General features: G+C 30.1%; 1 protein-coding gene across 1 annotated transcript in view; it reads right to left on the reverse strand.

Moving 5' to 3' along the window:
• Nucleotides 1–577: 577 nt before the first annotated feature.
• Nucleotides 578–19,726, reverse strand: part of Clic (chloride intracellular channel protein 5) — a 51,427-nt gene continuing 32,278 nt past the window's right edge. Inside the window, exons 3-5 of the mRNA XM_085808059.1 lie at nt 17,085–17,288; nt 12,347–12,521; nt 578–4,889 (exon numbers count right to left, since the gene is read on the reverse strand). Coding sequence (XP_085664185.1) covers nt 4,672–4,889; nt 12,347–12,521; nt 17,085–17,288 — 597 coding nt within the window. The 3' untranslated portion in view covers nt 578–4,671. The remainder of the gene's footprint in view (nt 4,890–12,346; nt 12,522–17,084; nt 17,289–19,726) is intronic.

Below are 19,726 nucleotides of genomic sequence, written 5' to 3' on the forward strand. Positions count from 1 at the left end.
TTACTGCATTTACTACAATACCTATACAATTAATTCCACCAGATGACGTGCAGTAAAGTAGCTAAACACTGGTAGTTTAACCTTTGTTTGTTACTAGGCACATTAGTATTTTTATGGTGTTGTGTAAAATGGATTCAAACCAGTTTCACTTAGAAAGTCCTTCACAAAAGCAACCCTTCCATAATGCAGATAGTTCTGGTGTCCATAATCAAACAAGCCATACTAAACCCATAAAACTACATACACCTAAGAAAATGTCAATGAACAAGAAAACAAAATGCTTATATCTCACCAAATGCTGGTGAATGATCAGCATTATATGATACATAACATGCCAGTGTTTAATCTGCAGTGAGTATGTTAAATCTATTGGTGCTAAGTTACTACAATAGTTTCACAGCAATTTGATTTATCATAATTTCTAAAATTTGCTTAGAATAAAACACCAAAAATGTTTTAATCAGTTATGCTTTCAAAGTTATATGATTAATCTCTACGAACATCAAACCATTTTATAAAAAAATTAATCAGATCACGCTGGAGAAAGTACACTTGATGCATTCAAAACATTAAACACTAGCATTCAACTTATTTTATTTTTTAAACAAACTGAAAAGTATTTATTCACATGCTTTACATAATTGAACAATTAATCTGATGCAGCTTTTAGCATTGTAAATATACTTTTAAAACATTATAAAAAATTCACCAGCTACAAAAATCTTTTTAAACCAAGCTCTACATGTGACAAAAATGATACAACTTGCTTACTTTTTCTGTTTTCTTATGCTAATAATTTAATCAAATATCAGAGCAGTAAACGAAAAATTAATTAAGTCCAAGAGCACACAAATCCGTACTTTTAATTATTATTTTTCAGCAGCAATGAAGTATAAATGTGATCACCTGTAAATGACACCTTGAATGAATTAATGGCAACTGATTCTCAAACGTGCATAACTTTAAAAAAAATACGAAAGGGCCAATTAATTTTCTACAGCTACAGCATTAATTTTTCATCAAATTTTAAGTCATTCAAAGAGAAATAAACCAACAATATTCCACATAAAAAGCACTCACTTAACAATTAAAAACACATAAATACCTTGATTATATAAACAACTACATGAAGTACTAAGTTATAATTATAAACCAAAAATTCTACATAAATTGCACATTTTATGTTGCTGGACATTTTTATTACCTGATATAAAAAAGTTTCCCTTGAAAATATGGCACTTGTGGCATAGAAAACATGTAAATTTTTTCCAAGAATAAAATATGCATCACTAAGTATGAAAACTAATTCAAACAGCACATGCACATACATAATTTCCCTAAACAAATTTTTCAAGATAAATCTACACTGATCAGAATCTCCTGCAAATATAAGAAATTTAATGCGAAGCAAAACAGGATTTGAAAATGGAATGTTCTTAATTAGCATTTTGAAATAAATAAAATATGGCCCCGGACTAAATGCTTATTGCCACATGCATTTTTAGTCATTAATATTCCTCTAATTTAGATTTAATTCTTTAATTTCTTTTTAAATTACAAAATGAAAACATTTACTTCTAAATTTAAACGAATCACTGACAGCTATTTACTCAACAATGGGTTATTTAAAATGCAATCTTTTATATATTTATCAAGCGACTTATAGAAACTAAAAAATTACCAAGATATGCTTCTAATAATTCAGTGGCACGGCTATATGCCTTAAAACTGCCGCTAAATTATTAGCAATTTTATAAGTTTAGTACAGATGTTCATAAGTTTGTGTACAGATATAATAATAAAAAAAAAGAATTGGGCAGAGAAACTATTTTACAATAAAATAGATGTAGGGGAGGAAAAGAAAATTAAAAGTAAACATACAGAAGGGCAATCTGTATCTTAGCAAATGCATTTCAATATTTCATCAATGCATTTCATAGATAAATGTATAATGGCTGCTTTTATTTCATTGCAAATAAAATAAAAAAATACACTGATCATATATAGAAACTCCAGAGAGGATGTTTCTAGATCTAAATTTCACAATTCTTTAGCCTTACATTCTTAATCTATTTTCCCCTATAAAATGAAATAAAAATTTGAAGGGCTGTAGAAATTACATCTAAAGATAATTAATTATGTTAAAAGTTTAATGAGATTACTGAATAGTGAAAATAGCATAATTCTCCAATTTTAAATATTTGTAGCTTATGATTTTATTTATCATAAGAGGCAGACAACAAAAATTTATTATTACAATACTTTATTTTCCAAGAGTTCTTTTAAATGCCACACATTTTACACCAAGCATTAGTTTAACTTGTCCTGAGAAATAAGCATGTGGTGATTAAGAAAGTAAGGGAAGCCAGCAGCTGCTCTCAATTACTTTTCTTTGGAAATAAGATTATTCAATACTGTTCCAAAAGCGCTGCACCATATCCAGAAGCTAAAGTAATTGCATGGTAATCTACGATTATCTTAGGGTTAATAACTAATCATTTTTTTCAAATATTGAGAGCTATTTTTACTTTGTATTCACTTGATGAATACCCTGCTAGCTTTTGAAAATAAAAAGCCTCTTAAAAAAACATGTTTAATTTCTAAAATATGACATCTTGAAATTTAAATACAGCCATCAGGTACACATTAACTCATTTTGTGCATAAAAAAATACTCAAACTCCTAGTAATTTTTTACACAATCACTAACAGATGATATGTTAATTGCCAATTAAAACCTACCTAAATCTAATTCAGTTTGTTTTGGTATAAGACTGCAGCCATTTCACATCTCTATTTAATACTAGCCTATGTAACAGAAAATCATAATACCTTTTGGCAACGGTCAAATTTCTAGATACAATAAGGACTTGACAGAACTTTTAATAGTATCCAGTTATATATTTTAGAAATATCAATAGAAACAAACCCCCACTGTTCGTGTAGAGCAGTTTGAATGGCTGGAAGAAAAGATACATGGCCACAAAGTTTGCTTGCTCATGATGCACTGTAAAAGCACTTGTAAAATTTCTTATGCACATAGGGTTTTTTCAAAGATCTATACGCATTACCCCAAGTCCAATATAAAGTTTATAAAAATATACAAAATAATGAATACTTATATTCACTCATCAAAATTTACATAAAACAAGTTGGAATTTTCAGACTAAAATGACTATGAAGTAAAGCTGACTATGAATATTTGAAAAGTTCACTACAAAGTTTTTTTTTTATAAAAATTTGTAATTTCTAAGCTCTTAATAAATGCAAGTAAATTTGGACTTTCTTGCTTAGGAATGCAATTTTATGACATGTCAGAATGATTCTTCAACACAGAGTAGGTTATATTTCAAGATTGATTAAAAAGACAAACATCCACAAGCCTAAACTTATATAATGGGCCCTATAAAGAATTTCTACACAATAATACATCTTGTATACACACAGCATTTTGTAAATGAATAATTTACACAAATGCATAAACTTTTATCTCCTTTAATACAAAAACTCAAATTTAGTAAAATAATTCACATTAGAAACTAAATATCAGCTGAAGAAGGGTCAAAAAATGTCTATTAAATGAAACTAACAAGAACAGACACTTAATACCCATAAATCATTAATTCAGAAATCCTAAGAATATTTTACATTTGCCAAAATCTGCTTATTTATTATCAGCACCTTTAATATCAATGCGGCACAACCAGTTTTATTATGTTTAGTAGCATATGTAAATTACCTGTATGTTTGTTCTTTACTAGTAATCAGAAATTTTGCTGATTCAGACTATAAAAAATATTGCAATGAAAATTAAGACAAATATATCAATAAATATTAAAACTTAACTAGAATAATTCTTGGAAAAATATGTATTTTAATATTACACCATGCAAAATTAACTTGAATATAATAACACATTTAAGTACTTTCCTATCCTCTATTATCAGTCATATTCTGCAAACAAAAATAGAATGGTCTTCTATATTACTTATTTACTACAAATAAAATAGCACACAAAGAACAACAGTTAAATGCACACTAATGCTAATTAATAACAGCAAATATTGAAAAAGGTATTGGAATTGAATACATATTGAAATATATGCAAGCACTTTTCATACAAAAAATATGACCAAATATTTCATATTTAACTGAGAAATGATTTATTTCTGAATTAATTTGTATGCACACAAATACAAATATATCACATGAAATATTATCAAAAATTTGCATAGCTTTACAATGTGACATGAAAATAAGTAAAAATACAAAGGCTATAATAACCATGTACAAAATTCAGCCCAAATTATTTTTGTGCACATTCTGTACAGGCTAGCTAAATAAATGCACAAAATATAAGCCACAGCACATAATCAGAATTAATCCAAACACTCACAATTTCATGACCAGATAATATTAGTATCTGTGAAAAATCTTTCAGCTAAAAGGTGCTATAAATTTTACCTTCTAGCTATTCCTTGAAGTTCTGAGACTAAAATTCTTGCCTTTCTAATCTACAAAACAGATGGAAGATAACAAATAATTTTTAATATATTTCACAGATAAGGGCACTGGAAAACATTAATTACAAAAGCATTCTTGGGAGTTGAAAACTTGAGTTAACACAGAATAAATGTGCAGTTGGTTTCTTCAATTTATCAATGAGTATATTTTAATCAAGTATCCCTTCAGGAATTGAAGTAGTGTAAGTTGGTGTCTCAAGCTCTTCATGTTTTTTCATCTTTGTGCCTTGTTGCAGTTTGTAGTGATTTATAATATCCTGATCTGCAGGACAGGACTGAGTGAAAGCATCAAGCTGATACATTCGTGCCATGTACAACCACAGGTTCCTCAAATCATCAGGGATTTCGAAATCAGCAAAATATTTTCCTAGAAATAAATTTGTAAGCTGAATTAGTTAATAGTTTTACTGCATTGAAGAGATATATCTTTCTAACTCACAACTTTAGTTTCTAATAATTACTTATATTATCTATAGAACTATTCATTAACATGAAGTACATGTACTACGTAAGCAAGTGTGATAAATCCGGAGGGAAATTCCTCTTTTTATCAATCACTACAGCAACATCTAACTGGGACGGTTTTTACCCCTTTTTTTAGAGATATCACAGTTCACTAAAAATATCTTTTCCAGGTAATACTCATACTTTTAGCACAACTTCTGACTAAAAACCAAAAGGTAATGAAAGAAAATGGAAAATTTAACATCATCTTCAAAATGTATACCCCAAGACCCAAGGATCCAAGAAAACACTTTTAACTAATAAACCCTTTTTGTTTACTTTGAGAACATAGTAACATCCATAACTTTTTGACCAAAATAGCAAAGCACCTTTACTTTAAATGATCATTGGCGTGAATAACTCTGATTACATATCTGATAGCACAATTTTATTTGTGGGTCCATAAGATCTGAAGACTATGAAATACAGGCTTAGAAGTTTATGTATATAAAATTTGTTGCTATTGCCCAAAAGAGTCTAGTTTTATCCTTCTTAGAAATTCATCAGTTTAGATCTGAAGGATATGATAATTTTATTTATCCTGACTTGGAAATTGCAATAATGATATTAGTATCAAAATACAGACAATCTCATCTGCTGATGCTTCTACAGTCTTTGGGCATTTTAAAACTAATATTACATATATGCTTCAGAAACAGTTCAACGCATACTAAACATTGCCTATTGCTAACAAAAAAAAAAAAAAGAAAAAAACACTAAGATCAACAGAATGAGATATCATAAGAATGGCCATAAGAAAAGCAATAACTTAAAATCTTTAACCATATGCTAACAGCGTGTGGAAGGCACGAGAGGCCCAAGTTACAATGCCTTAGGTCACTGAAAACAATTCAAAACCCATAACTATTTAAAACTGGAAAACCTAGAATAAAGGGAATATACTGGAAGAACACTACTTTATTCCACTACATGCTTTCATGCAACTAATAATGATGATCAGCACTACACGAAGTACATGAAAATTTTCGACAAAAAAAAAAACAGTTTTTAAATTTAAAATATTAAATGGCATGTTTTCACTAAAATGTCTTAATTTCAATCACACATACTTATACATATCAATTATACAACAAACATGAATTTATTCCTGTTAAAAAGGACAGCTAATTATTGTACAGTCATGTTTGGAATAATTACTAATGCACAGTTTTTTAAAATACTTCTGCCAGGAAAGGAAGTAAAAGTCTTATATAAAACCACATAAAAAATTCAAAATTTACAAAAGTGTAATAATGATTTAAAGTTAAATGCATGTGAACATACTATTTAAGCTATTACTAAAATTTAATGATTTTTACCCAATAAACTTGCAAACATGAAATTTTTTAAAATTTATTTTAAAACAGATATAGTAACAGAGCATTTTCAATAAAATAACAAAGCACATTTTTGTTAAATTTTAAAAATCAGTTCGAGTTGAAATAATTTAGTTTTTTATTTTATTAACCCCCTTTATTTATTTTTTTTTAACTCTATCAAAATTCATTAGCAAATGCCAAGTAGAATTACAGAACTGCAAACTTTAACAAGGTTCGTACACATTTCTGCACACGGAAATTAAGGACTTTTAAGGACCACTAATGAAAAAAATTAAGGACCTATGAGCAAATGGGAACTGTATACATTCAATTAAAAATATTATTCTATGCTTAAATTTCACTTTTGTAATACCGTCCTAAAAATAAAATAGATTCCTAAGTAGTATGCATTATTACTAAATATGAATTAATTAACATAATTATTAATAAGTTTGAGAATAAAATAAACTTTATGCAATTTATCAAGTAGCATTAAATATTTTACACTTGTAAAAGTTCGACATATTTGAAAGAAGATATGTGACATTTACATTTTACTAATAGTTAGCTTTATGTTGATTTTTTATGTCTCATTTTGTCACATACTTGGTCAGTCTAGAGATTTCGTAAATAGCAGGTGTTAGATTTTATGTCAAGCGGCATAGGTTAAAATGAGAAGTAAGATCATAATCAGCATGATTCATAACAAAAGAATCACCACTGCTGATTGTCCAGAGAGAAACATGCTGAATTGAACAAACCTGAAAGGCCTGATGTAGGCACAGTTGGCAAGTGTTGAAATTTAGTCAGGCTCTGTTTGATGCAGTTAGTGTCATAGCTTTGTGTAGAGTTCCAGAGGTTGTAACCCAGTTAATATGCTTTAAGGTCTCAATAAGCCATTAAAGCAGCAGAGGTGATAAGTTGTTTTGTATTAAGTCTCACTAGATGCAAAGAGTAAGTTTTACATTTTTGTGTTTTACAGGGTTCATAGCCACATTTTAGTTAAAAAAATAAGCACCTATAAGCACTTTTCAAGCACATTTTAAGGAAAAAATAAGCACCTGTCTAATTATATTATACACAACTGCATAACTTTAAAAGAAAAATTAGACTTGTAATTTAAAATATAAGCAATGCAAATATTTATTAAGAAAATGAGCCATGGAAAACAATTAACTTTTTTTTTTTTTAATTTTAAATGACAGTTCAATTTACAGAATTAGTTTACAATGAGAAGAAAAAAAACTATGCAGAACTAAACTATATTACAAGATTTAATGATGAAATTTCAGTTTAAAATATAGAAAATAAATAATAATAAGCCATATTAATTGTATTCGTTTGGCACCTAATAAAAAATACAATTTATTTTTCCACTCATATTAATATTTAAATAATTTAACTTAAATCAAAATTCTGAACAATTTCTAAATTTTCATTGCATAACAGTTTTCCCTTAACATATATTCCAAGCAAAGTAATTTAAGTAAAAAAGAGGCACATTTCTGAAATCAGAAGACGGAAAACTGCTTCATGCAGTCTCCTTTAACAGTAAAAGCTTAACTAACCCGCATACTCGGAAATTGCCAAATATTCCGGATAGTAACTGGAAAAAGAGGATTGGGGGGAGATAGTAGCCGTTCTTTAGATTTCTCGGCTTAATAAATGATTTTGACATTTCGATATGTGCATCATATAAAAACAGACCAACGGAACTGAGAAATATTCTACTTAGAAAGCACAGAAAAACTCTTTTAAGTGTTCATAAACAAATCTCAGATGGAACATCAAAATCAATTATCTCTGCAAAACACCGCAAATGTTATTGCGCAATACGTGCGGCGTAATTCTTCCACATGTGATATTACGCAATCGGAATCAACAGCTGCCGGTATTCGGAGAATAAAGAACTAAATAAAGGAAAAGAAAGAGACTTTCTAATTTGGGGTGTTTCTGATTCTAATTTTCAACAGACTGCGTTAAATTTCTGGAATAGAATCAATCTTCGCTTAGGTTGGGTAGATAGCAAGAACTTTTAGTCCTATTCAATCCAGATTGGACAGTGGGGAGGAGGGGAATCCGCTGCTTCAATATTAGAGATTTTGCGGAGAAAGTGGAGAACCTCCCAACCTCCGTACTGTATAATGTATTGAGGGGGGGAAGAACTTATTTTGACTATTCGATTACCTTCCTTTTATTTAAGCCATTCCGAATATTATTCCCTAGAAAGCTAATCTGTGTAAAAACACACCCATTTTTGGAAGTTTATCTATACTTCAGCAGTTACTGCAACTATATTATTATAAATATTCATGCATATATTCATAATATAAGCATAACGATCATAATAAACACGAATATGAACTGATCACGCGGAACGAGAATGCAAATTATTAAAATCTTGATAGAAATTCAAACGTGTGTAGTATTTGGGTGGGAGGAAAAGAATACCGAATGTAATGGAATTTTCTACCATTTTCGTAATTCTTTGACCAATAGAACAACGTGCACCTGTCTGTACTCTCGCACGCACCATAGGTTACGGTAATGCAGAGAAAGGGGGGAAAAGCAATTTCCGGGAGTATGATTCACCATCTGACATTGCAAATAAGGAAGAAAAGTTGTTTATTTAGTTTCGGCTTTGGTACGGGAAAAAAATGCATGTTCATTAAAAAAAAAGGATAAAAAAAAAGCACTAAAAGCAAAAAATAAGGTCTAAAAACAAAAAAAATAAGGGCTTTAAAGAAAAAGTAAGCACCTATAAGGGCCTTTATATTTTATTTTCAAATATAATGACTTATAAGCACTTGTAAGGACCGCTACGAACCCTGTTTTATCTTGTGACCACAGTGAGTATTAATGAAAGGCAAATAACTCTCTTTAATATGTAGAGATAATTTTAAGGGTAAGCAGTTAATTATAAATGATTAAATTAGGTAATTAGATAACCTTAGTCATTATGGATTTACATGGCTGCTATTAAATTTTATTTTTTAACAATATTTGTTAAAAAAAGCCCTATTAAAATCACAATCTAATAGAATTTCACAGTTTAAAATACATGTAATTTATGACATTGATACTTAAATGATATTAGGCTAATTACACATTAAAAGCTACAAAACAGTTCTGTTTTGTAACAAACTGTTTTGTAACAACACTCAACAAAATATTTATCCGTCATTTTAATTTAAAGCCTTCCCAAACATTTTGGCTAGTTTATATCGATTTCCTTCTCTTTAAGCATCTTTTCTAACAATAATTAGAGAATTGTCTCAATATGCAAACCAATGCTCTCGCTAGTTTTTGCGTGCTTTATCTCCTAACTCACCAACCTCTCCACAATGTAGCTATGAGGGTTTACTTGATCTGGTAAAAGTTAAATAGTACCAAACCCCAGACAGACGTGAAGCAAATTATTGCTATGTCTGAAAGTAACTACAATATCAGACAAAGGTTTTAAGCCTCTTATTTAAAAAGAACTTATAACATAAAGGCATGTTCTGATGCTAACAAAATCAATTACAGCTCACGGTGACGTAATTAATTATACAAGAGCAGTCAAATTCAAACTCAAAATGTGGACTAGTGGTCAAAGATTATACAATTTAATTTAAATTTAATCTGGCTCCGTAACTCTATCATTTGAGGAAATAGAAATGGAATTATACTAAAGGCTGTGACGTGACGTATTTAATTATGGCAAAGCACACTAGGGCTATCTGCCTAAGAGGAGGGATGCCTTTCGTGGAGGACTTTCTAAGGGAAACTGGCTCGTATACACGTTACACATGGGGAAAACCACGAAAACACCCATGCAGCCAGCCCGTTCGCGGAATTCGAACCTCGGACCGAACTACCAGTGTTCAGCGACTTTACCGCTTGGCCACTGGTGGGCCTATACTAAAGGCTGAAATCATAAACAATTGGGTAATTTACTTAATAATAACTGCACATATCTTTGAAGAATAATTTTCTTTATGCATTCAGTTTCTTTCTACAACCCTTTTACCTATTCATTTTAGAATTTTGGGATTTAATTAAGGATTTCTGTTATTCTAAAAAACACTAAATGCATTTAGAATATATAGAAAAAATGGCTAATTTTATTTCTTTAGTAATATGAATATTCAAAAGAAATATGAAATATATATGGTAAAGGACAGTTACAGAGCTGGTGTAATTTTAATATGGCATAATTTTTAGAATTTAGTGACACACCGAACAACCAAATCTAGAAATGGCAAAATTTTTAAATTTAGAGCAGGCATTGGAAGCAGAATTTAGGATCCACGGAGATTGCATCAGGTGGGAAAATGCCTAGTGCCAGCTATGTGTATGATGCATTAATACATATTAGATGAATCTTTTAAATTGTAAGTTTTTAATTTCTTTATTAATAAAAAAATCCCTTTCTATAATGCCTGCTCAAGTGATAAGATTAGAAGCATTTTTGATATTTTCCATCCTTGTGTCTAGTGAAAAGTAGAGAAAATAAAGAGAAGATAAACATGTTAAGAAAAAGATTCTAGTATCAGGAGTAAAACATTCAAATATTATGTTTTCATTATTCTTCCATACGTTCTTCAAAAAGTAAGAAATTCATCACAAACTTTCCGTAAAATACATCCATTAGGTGTTGATAACATGGAGATATTTTTCATTTTGTCACATATTTTACAAATCTTCTAGAATCGTGGGTCTATAGCTCTTGCCTTCTAAACTTTCCAAGCTGCAATGTCTAAAATACTAAAGCAAAATTATCCCTACCAATTCTGTAACAGCAAAAAGCCAGAAATAATTTGGGGGGGAAAAAAAGAGAGAGAGAGAGAGAGAGAGAGAAAGTGTAAAATTAATTTTATAGAGAAAACTGATACATTTTATGAGAATTTTGAATATTCTAAGACAATTACATGGGAAAAACGCTTACAATGAAAAAATTAAAAAGAAGACATTTTAAATTAATTATATAGCTAATTTTGCTTTTGCTAAGAGCTCTTTCATAAATTATGCTTTATGGCATTATTACATTGTTTATTTTTCAGATTCAAAATATTGTATAATAAATTGCCAAAATGAACCTTTATAATATGACTGCAAAAAATAAAAATGTTTTATTTTAATGTTATTTTTTAAATATAATTTCAATATGTTACCATTCTTTTAATGAAATTTATCAATGTTGTGATGTTTTGAAAAAATCGTCAAAAAATTTTCAGATCTCGGAATTAAAAATGTTCTACAGAAACTGATCTTAAAATCGCCAAAATGGTGACAAGTTGCCAAATTTAGAAGCGTTTAATAAAAGAACTCGCATCCCCAAAAGCGAAAACTTTTTTAAGAGCTCTTTATTAGAAAAAATGAATTTCGAAAGGCTTGTGTTTCACTTCCTGTTTAGAAACACAAGTATCCCATCATTTATATTAGAAATAGAAACAAATTATAACCCATTAACCCATTCAAAAGATAACCATATATGTCAGTGAATCGACAAAAATATTCCCCCAAAATGCACACTCAAAATGGCAGTCACAAAAACAGACAGAAATTTCAGATGATTAAAATTAAGGACTTTTATGGACAAAAAATCAATTCAAAAAAATTTAAGGACTTTTACGGACTCTTAAGGACCGTACAAACCCTGTTTAAAATATGAGTTATATGTCAGAGGTTATAATGAATTCTCAAATAAATCCTGTCAATTTTTACTAATTATCAAAAAAATTATGAAACCATTATTCTTAAAAATTCCAAGTGACTTAAATGAATAAAATGCTCATGGAGAAAAGCAAACTATTTAAAAAAGCAAATTAGTAAAAAAAATACACAAAAATATATTAATCTGAATTTTTTTGTATCATGACTATTTAATACCAATAACACAAGAAAGCTCATGTTAAAATACAGATTATCAGGAATATAGGTATTAAAAATGTCTAATTTAGGCTAAAATTTAGCTAACATTAAGAAGAAAAACTAAAGTATAAATTTTTTTCTGTACCTGCTACCCTGATGTGCTGCAATCGAGGCATTAATTCACAGTCAAAACAACACATGGTATCTCCTGTCAAAAATCGTCCTGCTTTTTTTTCCAAGTGGGCATCTATATTCCTTAGTTGATTTAGAAGAGCTCGTTTTGATTGTTCATCTCGCCTTGTAAGCATTAATTTAAATTTCTATTCAAATTAAGAAAATATTAAAATAAGATATTTAAACAAACATCAGCACTAAAAATACAATGTAACACACTAACACGTGAAAAAGATGACTTCTTTTAAAACTTTTCAAATTCTGGAAATTCTTATCTCATTTTATTATTTAATAGATTTAGATTTTCTTTTCAAATAAGAAATTACATGTTTATTAAAAAACAAAGAAATACTAAAAGGGATCCAGCTTATTAAGCAATTATGTACCAAAACCATAAAATGAAGATTATTAAAAAAAACCAGCCTCAAATTAAACAGAGGATGATAGGAATCTGCTTTTAAAACAAGCAAAAACATTACTCGTAGAAATATTGCACTGGACTTCAGCAATCTTCTTTTTCTTTGTTCCCTGGGGAGCAAAATCTGCTAATTGCAGATGCTATTTTCAAACAAATTTTCTTCAAAACAGTTGCAAGTTTGCTGACATCACATGGCAAGCACCACTGTTAAGGCAAACACACATGGCTTAGAGTTTTATGATGTGGCTATCATATGCAACAGTTGTCACTTCCTGGTCATTTATCAAAACAGTTACAACAGCTTAAAAGGCTTAGCGCTTATTTTTTCATCCATTAAGTACAAGGTTAGGTCTCTGAGAAAATTTTTACACACAGATTGAAATTCAACACCATCTGTGTCAAGTCTGCAGGCGTGACATCACTCAGCATGCAGGTAGTGTGGTGTTTCTGCAAGCAATTTTTTAAGGTGATTCAAGACATCCACAATCCAGAGCACACTGGATGGCCACCCATTAAATAACCTTGTCCACCAGTCCATTTTAGAGAGAACCACTGCTTCAGAATACAAACTCAGGAACCATTTTCTACAGATATCCAATATTTTGTTGCACAAAATTATCACAAAACACCTACTGATCTGGAAATTTTGCTCGAGGTGTGTGCTAGAGAGCTTGATAAGCACTGACTTTTCTGCATGATGGCAATGACGAATTCCTCAAAAGGATCACCACAGTTAATGAAACACGAACTGCTCATTTTGTCCTGGAAGCCTAACAGAAAAACAATGCATTAGTGTCACAGGATTTCATAGCAGGACTCTGGGTTACTCTGGGTTAGAAAGGGCATTCTGCTCATTGACTTCCTAGTTAGAGATAAATGTTAATTATTACTGTGAAACCATGTAGAATTTGGAATGTGTTATCTGGAACAAATCATGGTACGCTCGATGTTGGTGTTGTGTTGATCCACAACAATTCTCGCCTACATACAGCTCAATATATATCTGCAGGAGTCTTGCTAGAAAATGTATTAAGCCATCCATCCTATAGTCCCAATCTTGCTCCTAATAAGTAATCCATGAAATTGTCCAAGGATAGAGCTGCCGAGGTTGCAAAAGCTGTCTTTGACAGCTTCGGAGCTACATAATTGCACTTTGTCATAGACACGACATCATCATGAAATTGTCCATTGTATATTCAAGATAAATGCAACTGATTATTAACAGATGTTTAAACTTTCATTATAAAATGTAATGGTGCTTATGTATTATCTCATTGACCATGAAAGTATCACAAAGCAATGCGATTCAGCGCCAATTATGAATAAGCATAATGTCTGTGCTTTCATTTAAAGTAACCCTGATCGATTCTCTGGATAAGCCATCTTTTATTTTAACGAAGAAGGATACATAATTTAATTGTTATTGCTGTATTTTGAATTGCATTTAGAAAACAATATTAAAACCTAGAACCTGTCTTCTATAAAACAAGCAGAGGATTATTTTAAAAGTTATGAGAGCTTACCATAAAAAAAGTGTATTTCATGGATATGATAAGGTTAGGTGAATACAGACAAAACAGTAATATTAATATTATTGTGTGCAATAATCTGTGCAGAGTTTGTACTCATAGAACTCTACACAGCTTCCATAAAATCAGGCCTAACAAAATAGAAGAAAACGACAAAAGCCCTTTTACGAAGTGCAAAAACTAATAAGCAGATTGAATACCAACTACTTATTAAAAATAAAGTTGTTAGTTTCTGCAGAATCTCTGCCCCCTTTCATGGTCAGTGGGATAATATGTAAATACTCCACATGACATGATTTTTTACCATCTGCTGTTTAGTTATTATTGCTTTATTTGCAGTTTCTTGGAATAGTCATTCAGAACAATATTCTTTCAAAATAACATTAATATTCTGATTTCATACAATATTTTGTATCTGAAGATGCAACGTCATGCTGAGTTATCTTGCTATTTTCATTTTGTAATTTTCTTATACTTTTATACCGAGAAAGCCCAAGTAGGGAAAACAGCTTTTATTTACCTACGTATTTTTAAAGGCAATGAAAATACAATTAATATATATTACTACGTGGATAAATATTGTATTGCACCAATTACTGGTATAAAACAAAAATAAAGTACAAATATTAACTAATTAAACACTTGAATCTTTATTAAAAAAAGTCTGAAATCATCCACAGTAATAACCAAACAAAATTTAATATAAAAAATTATACTGAAAATTAGTAAGGATAGGTGAATGCAATTTGTACAATTCAAGAACAATTAATTCAATAAACTTCATTTACTGCCGAGATACCTTCTTTAGTAAAGAATAAAAATTTAAAACCAAGACATTCAGTAATCTACTAGGAGAGCAGGAGATGTAAAAATGGAAAAATTTGCAGTAATGACAGTGCTGTTAGGAACTCTTGAACCATGACACATAACAGCATCAAAAAGACACTGATCGATCTAGAAAAATGACATAAGAGGACAGACCGATCATTTAAGCAACTCTCACTGCACCCAATTCAGCATTATTAACATCTCATATGTAACAGGGATATGAGTGGTCTGAAAAATCATTAATAGGCAACTCAGAGGCTAGTCTGTCATCACAATGCCCACTGTCCTAACTACTGCTCACTTATATATACCAGCAAGCACGTATGCAGTGCTGTCCAGCTTGTCTGACCCAAAAACTGATCAAAGACCAATTGTCTTTAGCTATAAGTCTTGAGTCATGATTAAGAGTGAAGTCAACAGTAGTGGGAAACTGATCCAATAGTTGTCCATCAAACAGTCAAAAGGAAGTTATGATCTGTGCCATTTCATTTGATAGTTCAATCCTTTTGGTTGTTATCCATGACATCTTTGCAGCGCAGCAGTATGTCGGTGATGATTTCAGCAGGTTAATTCCCAAATGCACACGGCAGTCATTTGTAACGATTTTTTTTTTTTGTTTGTTTGTCAAACACCTCAGGGGCTATATCTCCCCAACAAAGCATAAATAGGGTCTGCTGAACAGATATCTTTGACCACCCCACAATGGTGATGCTTCAACTTGGGGAAGGAGTTTGGCCAAGAAATCCCACAGGAAGTCATCCAACAATTCTACAAGTCAATCCCAAGCCAGATAACAACTTGCATTAGGACCAGAGGTAGATTAATGTCTTACTGATTTATTCAGTATATGTAGCTGTATCTCCTGAATAAAACAAATCAAGTCATCTGAAATTTTAATTTTTTTCATACATCACTTCTACCGAATTTCGTCCTATTCGACTAACTCTTTTTGGCGCATTAAAAAATTAACATTAAACAGAATATTAGATCTATGATAAAACACATTAAGTTTATGGTCTACTTTCATCCTAGATCTAATGAAGCAAGACTATAATATATAAAGTGTATCCACACCTCGCAAGTATAGCATTTTGGCATTTTTATGAAAAGATTACATTATGATATTAAATGATAAGGCAGCTCTAATAACATGAACCTCTTTCGAAAACCACAACCTACAACATTATTTTGGTTCACCACAACCAATGAAAAAACACTAGCATCGTAATGGTAACCAAGCATTTCCATACAGGTATAGGTAACTTTATACAAATTCCCCATTTTTCATAAAAGTGTCATGGATTTATTTCAACATCTGCTTAATTATTTATCAACGCAAATGAAAACTGGACTGCATAGCAATATCTAGCATAAGAATTGAAGGTGTCTGCAACTTCCCAAAAATTTCACTATTCAAGTTTGAAGCTGATTTTCGTAAAGGTTTAGGCACCTTTGTGGCACAGCACACTAATGAAGGTTTCTGCCTTTATGATCTGTAGTATCCTGTAGATGCAAAAGACATCTTCAGTAGTGCAAAATTAAGCCTCAAATTATTTTCAGGTCTGCTGAAAGGAGCAACTCAGCAGAAACTGCAAAAATCAAGCTAAAAGGCGTAATGATGCAAATGTTAACAGTAAACCTTTTTCAAGATAAAACACAGAGTGGTATAATAGCAAACCTAGCCAATATTTTAAAGTAACCATTTCAAAAATTCAAAATTTATTTTGGCTACAGTTATTCTAAAGATTAACAAATTCTTACCATTCAATGTTTTATAATTTAAATCTGCTAAATCTATTGAGAAATTATCATACCATCACAAAGACTATTTGTAAAGAAGTGGAACATCAGACACTTAAGAAATGAGTAATACTTTAAGCACTAAGACACAAAAACTCATTATTTAATTGCTAAATATGAATTATTAAACTTACAATATACAAATCCTCAATGACTGCTGCTGTATCCTTGTCTTGTACAAAAAGATTATGGCCTCCAGGCACATTCTTCATTATATAACGCTCAATCTTTTCATTTTCTAATATATTCAGGCCCCTATCAATAAGAATTGGAGGTGGTGTAGAATCAAAATTGGAACGAAAATCAGGTGGTGGCTTTAACATATCCACAGTAGTCACCTGCATGAAATTTTGGAAAATATAAAATACTTACATTTTTACTTAAATGAAATATTTGACAAGCTTATAAATTACACTAAAATTAAAACCTTATAGAAGTTCAATAAATCTAGCAACAAAGATTATCGAACTTTTAGTAATACTGGTTAGGTAGGAAAGAAAATGAAACTATATATTCAAAAAGATTTTTTTTTTTTTTTTTTTTTTTAAATTTGCTGATAAATCCTTACAGATATTCCACAAAAGAAAAAGGAAAAAAAAAAAAAAAAATTATGAAGTTTTGACTGCCAAATGCAAACTTTCAGAGAAAATTTGACAGAAACATTTCCAGATTTTGCTAAGTTACAAAGCAGCACTGCATTATCAATAAGATTTTTATAATTTTAACTACCTAGTTAATGAGCTAAGAAAATAAGCTTTTGAAATTTGTAGAACAACCTTATATGTTTGAACTAAATACATTTTAATCATTAACTGCCTATTAATTTCAGCAGCTAATTTTGTTCAACATTATGTATTTCTAAGCAAGAATTGTTCACCATTTTTTAGCATTGCTTTGTAATTATTCTTTTACTGAAAATGTTTTGCTCAATATCTCACCAAACTTGCAACCTACATATAAAGCTACATATAACAACCTACATATAAAGTCATCAAACTGTTTACACTTAGGCTGGGAACTGCTCATCTGTTTGTTACTATTACAACAGAATTCTGATAATCTGCACATCTTAGGAGTAAGAGCTGTATGGATTAGAGAATTTTGCAGATTACAAATCATATTTTTCTGAATTTTGCATACATTTTCCCTTTTCTAATTTCAATATGAAATGCACAGAAATAAATAAATCACATCCCTACTTTAAGAACTAGTCAACCAAGATTTACAAATTATAGAACTATTATATTTTTAAACCATAATTATATGAAAAGACAGTAATGTTAGTACAGGGATGAAATGTAGTTCAGAGGTTAAACAAGAAAACATTTTAAGGAAATGAACTGTTTTTGTAAAAACTCATCTCATTTCTATGTTTAAAAAAAAAAAAAAAAAAAAAAAAAAAACTAAATGCATATCCACTGTAGTATTATAAACTTTCAAAGTTATTTTTATGCTCTCAAATGAAGGGGGGAAGATAAAGAAATGTTTAGAAAAACTCCAACTGGGAAGATTTCTCATAACAATCTATTCACAAGCTCTGCCATTATGTTCTGTGCAAACACAACTGGATTAATAATGCAATAAAAAACAACTAGAATTTAAATATTTGAATTTATTAAGTGACTCTGTTTTTAACTCTCTTTCATTTATTCCTATTTTTTACCATAAAAAAATGTTAACAACTGTTGTTTTCCAGAACATATTGCTACTCACTGACTTATCTGAACATGCTTGCTCATTGAACAGAATGGTAAAATACCCACACAAAATTAAAAGGAAATGGAATATATTCCAAAAAGTAGATTTATCTTCAGTAAAATTTGTCAAGATTCATCATCTGCATTTATTTTTTTTTTAATGCTGAAGTGGGCACAGAAAATATGTAACATCAATAATTTCACTTCTTCAATTAAAATATTTTATAACCTGCTTTTGCTTAAATGTTTATTTTGATACACATGTTAAAAAATGCTATTAAATCTTCCATACTGAATTTTTTGAAAAATCGAAATTTACATTCGAAACTGAACATGGATTTCAGGCATTCACAAATTATTGGAATTATGCAATATATGTTTACATGAAAGCAAACAGTTATGGCAGTTGAATTTGCACTTGGTATGCATGCAAACGTCATAAACAATTCTCAAATAGGTATTTTATTCAATTCAGCCTATGTTGCTAAGGCAAAATAAAGACAGCTGACCAATTTAATGCATCACCTCACTATTATATATTTATTCAATGTACCTGTGTATTTATTGTAACATGGAATGTTTATTATTTACCCAACCCAAACATGATTCTACTAATGACATCTTCATACCGTAATATTTTCAAAGATCCTTTTAAGCTTCAATACCCTTTTATGCTTAAAAGACAGAAAGTGCAGTACACATTAGGTCCCAATGCACAACACACTTTAATACTGCTTTATTTGATGTTGCAAATGTCTTACAATATATAATACAACAATTAAACTTTACACCTACTAAACAAAAACCAATTATACATAATTTTGAAATTATTCACGATTTCATACATCCACATTAAAGAAATATATTACCCGAAGATAAATGCACAACAACATGCCTTCTAGGATAAAGTGTTGTTAAAATTAAACACTGAACAAAAATAACTTCGTAATCATATGTGGCAAGCAACAAAAGAGCAGACAGATGCAAGAAATTTATGATTCTTTACACATCTAGTCATTCTTATTTTATTATTTTGTTTCAATAATAGATCACCGGGATCACAAAATAAAAAAAATTTA

This window comes from Stegodyphus dumicola, chromosome X1, assembly GCF_044657685.1.
Source record: "Stegodyphus dumicola isolate Sdum_Otavi_A_Nest chromosome X1, ASM4465768v1".
In the NCBI taxonomy this organism is placed as follows: Eukaryota; Metazoa; Arthropoda; class Arachnida; order Araneae; family Eresidae; genus Stegodyphus; species Stegodyphus dumicola.